General features: G+C 50.8%; 1 protein-coding gene across 1 annotated transcript; it reads right to left on the bottom strand.

The window, feature by feature from the left end:
* On the bottom strand, positions 1333–3781 carry LOC110429740. The gene is made up of 6 exons (XM_021446195.1): positions 2989–3781; positions 2740–2886; positions 2636–2659; positions 2447–2520; positions 1668–2369; positions 1333–1512 (listed from the first exon to the last, which is right to left on the bottom strand). Exons 1-6 carry the CDS (start codon positions 3779–3781, stop codon positions 1333–1335), a joined length of 1920 nt encoding a protein of 639 aa, XP_021301870.1.

Raw genomic sequence — 4522 nt, 5'->3', positions numbered from 1 at the left:
TCTCTGAAGGGTATCGCACGAAGTCTCGTAACGTCCCTTCAGAACCTCCGACTCAGATAACCGAAGGCACTCCTCGACAACACTCCACGGGAGTCGAGCAAAGGGAAAAAGTAGCACAATTCAGCGGAGGCTCCTTCGCACCTATAAAGTCGAAGGTTCCAAGGCCAAGAAGCGACTATCCTCCGCACAAGAAAAAATCAACAACACCTTCGCAACAGCGAGCACCAAGCACGAGCAGACCACAGCAACACAAAGATCCTTAGGATCAACACCACCGTGACGTTGCAATGTATAAACATTATAGCGCGAAGGTTGTAATAAAAATAAAGTTAAAAGGTGCGGAGACCATGTGGTAAAAATGTCTGATCTTTATTAACTATATACAATGTACATAACAAAAGCTTAAAACAAAAAACGAGAAACGTCCTCCGACCGTCAAACGTCGAAGGTTCTAAGACCCTCGCACAATTTTTACATACGAATCCGGAAAAAGCCTAAGCTCATCGCAGTAATCTTCAACAAGAAAATCAACTAAGTCATCAATACTACGCGTAGGATACTTATGGCGCCACCAGTCAATTAGATAACCCCTCGCATACAAATCTCCACGCTTGAACGTCACCGGGGTAACATAGCTTCCTTCGACAAAGTTCGAAGGAAGATCTTCCAATGGAGCAGAACTCACAACCTTCGCAGAAAATAACAACTTCAAAACCAACACAAGCGAAGGTTAAAACCAAAAAGGATAATGAAGCTTTCGAACCTCCGGAAAACCATGAAGAAAAGGCTCAGCAACATCCTCAGAAGCCTCCGCCACCCAGCGTACCCTATCCCTCTCACCAAAGATGCGAAGGATAGGATATGGCAACTACATAAAAACATCAAACCATGTCAAAGAAATACACGCAAAACCTACGATAAACGAAAAGAAAAACAAAAATCACCACCTAAGCCGGAGGCCATGAACCTCGGCGCGCAAGCGACCGGACAAATTCAGATCGTTCATCATCTAGGTCATAGCCAACAAACTCAAACATATCCACCACCCTCATGTTAGGGAAGGCAATTCGCCAGTACTCCCACAATTCACCAGAAACATATATCCCCTTGTAAAAAATTGAAAGGGGAGTAATGCAATGATCCTGCGCAGGTCCTCCGCCAGAGACCTGCGCAGGATCAAAGTGTAAAACAAATGCTTATCTGAAAACAACTCAATATATTATATCTTCAACAGTCTTTACAAATTAAGCAAAACCTCCGGCCTTAGTTACAAAAAAGCGTCACATGCTTGGACGCAAAAAAGACTAAGAAAAACCTAAAAACTAAAAAGCCTCACACCTGAGGCGGAGGAGCAGAAGTCTCGGGCAGCTCTGGAACCTTGGCAGCAGATCCCTCCGGAGCTTTGGCACCAGCATCATGAGCCTCCGCTTCATCCTGGGTCGGAGGACGCGCCTCGCTTGGTGGACGCGAAGGACTGGCCTTCTCAACCTTAGCCTTCTTCTTCGCAATCTCCTACAAAATACCCATCTTAACATTGCAAAGCAGCAAAACAAAATACAAAAAGAAAAAAACCAAAACAAAAATACCTCAGCGCGACGAGCCTCCGCCATCTTCTTCGCCTCAGCCCGCCCAAACCTAATCCAGAACGAACTGATGAAGTTCCGGACAGATTTGCGCAGGCTGGGGGTGCCCTCGCCAACGTCCTCCGCCGTGGCAAACTCCACCTTGGCAACACCCTCGGCGTGGGAACAACCTCCGCGCCGTAAAAGTCGAGCGAAGGAGCTAACCGCGGCCAAAGCCCCAAAATCAACAGCCCCCCCGACAAAGTCAGGGAGCATGCGGATATGGGACTTCAACCACGCTAGGCCAGCCCCAACGTCGCCGCTGGGCGGAGGAGCAGAGGTACTTCCCCCGAACTTCGCAAGCGAGTCAGCATAGAGCTCAACAATAGCTGCAGCCTCCGCTTCCGCCTTCTGAATGCGCGTCTGCAACTCAGCCGCAGACAACCGCTCAGCATCAAGCTCCTTGCGAAGGCATTCAGCAATGTCCTCCGCCTTCTCGACTCGCTGCATGGCCAAATCCCTAGCCACCTCCGCCTCGGCAACACTCGTGCGGAGGACAGCCGCTGAAGCTTCAGCATCTTCTTTTTCCTTCTTTAGAACCTCCGACCCAGTTTTGTACTCATCCCTCTCCTTTCTCAGGGAATCAATCTCCCTCCTGACGGAGGAAAGCTCCTTAACCTCCTCCGACAGGCGAGCCTTCTCAGCTTCCAAGGTCTCGTTCTCCTTCTTCAGAGCACCAATCGCCTCATCACGGCAGATAACCTCCCGGGAGCAACGCTCCTCCAAGGCGGCAGCCATGTGATGACCCTGCTCAAAAATAAATAGTTACAACAAACCTCCGAGCGAAAAACCGCGAAGGAAGATAAAACACATCGCAAACGTACAAGGCTATGGTGCTCATATTGCACGCGAAGGAGCGTGTCAAAGTCCATGCCGCGGAGCTTCTGACGAAAACGATCTGTAAAGCAAAAACAAGTAAGAAAAAACATCGTAAGAAACAAAAAACCTTCGGCGGAGGCCAGACAACGAACCTCCGACCAAGGAATGAACCTCGCGCAAGGCATCAGTCCAACCTGTGATCGAAGGATCAGAAGCACCTGCGCAAAACAAAAACAAACCTTAGAATAAAATGCGAAAAAAACAAACCAATTAGTTGAACAAAAAAGAAGAAACTCACCGGGACCAATAACATCAGCAGGCGAAGGCCTACTTGCCAACGCAGAAGGCGCAGGCTCACGCCGCGGAGGAACAGCAAGTCCTTCCTGCGCAACGCTGGCGCCTTTGGCCAATTCCTCCGCAGTAGCCAACCCAGCAAAAATATCCTCTGAAAGAAATATAAACAACATGAGACCAAGTCAATAAAAAAAATTATATAAAGAAAAACAAGAATCAACAAAAACTTTACCCATGTACAACGAGTTTATACCATCTCCAGCCGGACGCGGGAGATCCTCCGCCCTCTTAATCCTCCGAACAGAGACAGACTCTGCCTCATCACTGGATTCCTCTTGCCCATCCTTCGGCGGAGATCCTCCTCCAGCCAAAGCCTCCCGCGCAGGACTCTCAGCCACCGCAGGATTTGCCTCACGCGCAGGACTCGCCTCAGGGGCCTCCGCGTCGGAAGACTCCTCCCCAAGAAGGGACGCGAAAGGCGCGCGTACAGAAGAAACCGCGCGTGAGGCTTCAACCTCAGGAACTCCACCAGCAGGAGCAGCCCCCGCAGGAACAGAAGCCACCGAGTTAGACTCGGCAGCAGAAGAGCGGGCAGAGGAAGACTCCAAAGGAGTCTCCAGCACAACCTCCACCTTGCGCTTCTTCGCAAGTTGCTTAACAGCACCACAACCCTTTCTTTTCTTAGCCTCCGCTGCGGCAACGGCTTTGGATGAATCCTTCTTCTCCAGGCCAAGCAGAACCTCCGGAGGAACGACATAATCATCATACTCGACCCCCAACTCTTCAAAAACGCGATTGAAACGCGGCATAGTCCCAAGTGCGGACTTGCGCTGGAGGTATTCCTTCTCTGAGATCTTTCCAACGATCCTTCGAGCAGAAACCTCCACGCGGTCAAGGAAAGATTCCCGCGTCTCATCCTCAGGCAAACCCGCGCCAAAACGAGGAAACGGCAACCCCTCCGGAGGACCAAAGACTGGTACTTGCACCATTTCAATGGTAAACTCGTCAGTCCTACGGCCAAGGGGCCAGTAGTCGGCTGCAACCATCTACTCAACTAGGTCCCGACCTCCGGAGTATCGGCAAGCCTGCGCAAAGGCCTTGTCGCAAGCCAATCGCGCCTCAACCTGTTCCTCCGACACCGGCTTCGAAGGATCAACCTTCGGAATAGGCTTCAACTCCTTCATCAACGATGCGTAAGGATAAACCTTATCAACGCTACCGTCATCCAAAGTCCTCGACGCAGCGGGGGTCCTCACGTAGAACCAGGCTCTCATCCAATCCTTCTCCCACTTGCCCTTTTGACAGTAGGAGATCTCGCACCTTGGCCCAGGCATTGTGCGGCGCGGCATGAACGCGCAGCTTCCAAACTGCGCAATGCACTCAACACCTTCGGCATCCTTCACCTTCTTAGGCTGGCGCTGAAGTTCGAAATATGAGCAAAAAGTGTCAATGTGGGGCATGGCTCCGTAGGATTCACATGCCCATGAAAACTTGCTAAGGGTCAGTATCCCATTGGGACTGAAATGCTGTAGCTCAACGTTGAAGCTCTCCATCACCTCACGAAGGAAATGATACGGAGGCATCCGAAGTCCGCAGGTAAAAAAGTCTCTGAATACAACAGCATAACCCTCTTCAGGCGCAGGCACCGTCTGACCCACAGGAGGAGCCTTCGCGCGGCCATCCTTGAAAAACCGCGCTTCAACCATGTCAGCGATATCCTCCGTCCTCACTGTTGACTCCCCAAACTCAAAGGTAATTGCAGCCATCTCCTCAAACTCCTTCGCGCT

Source organism: Sorghum bicolor, chromosome 8, assembly GCF_000003195.3.
Source record: "Sorghum bicolor cultivar BTx623 chromosome 8, Sorghum_bicolor_NCBIv3, whole genome shotgun sequence".
NCBI classification, from domain to species: domain Eukaryota; kingdom Viridiplantae; phylum Streptophyta; class Magnoliopsida; order Poales; family Poaceae; genus Sorghum; species Sorghum bicolor.
This window is presented reverse-complemented; position numbering and strand designations above follow the sequence as displayed.

Excerpts from the sequence above, each read along its gene's own strand:
- LOC110429740 (XM_021446195.1), bottom strand. The coding sequence starts at position 3,781 with ATGGTTGCAGCCGACTACTGGCCCCTTGGCCGTAGGACTGACGAGTTT. Across the intron at positions 2,660-2,739 it reads TGCTGATGTTATTGGTCCCG|GTGCTTCTGATCCTTCGATC; the intron begins GTGAGTTTCTTC and ends TGTTTTGCGCAG. Across the intron at positions 1,513-1,667 it reads CCCCCAGCCTGCGCAAATCT|GAGATTGCGAAGAAGAAGGC; the intron begins GTCCGGAACTTC and ends GGTATTTTGTAG.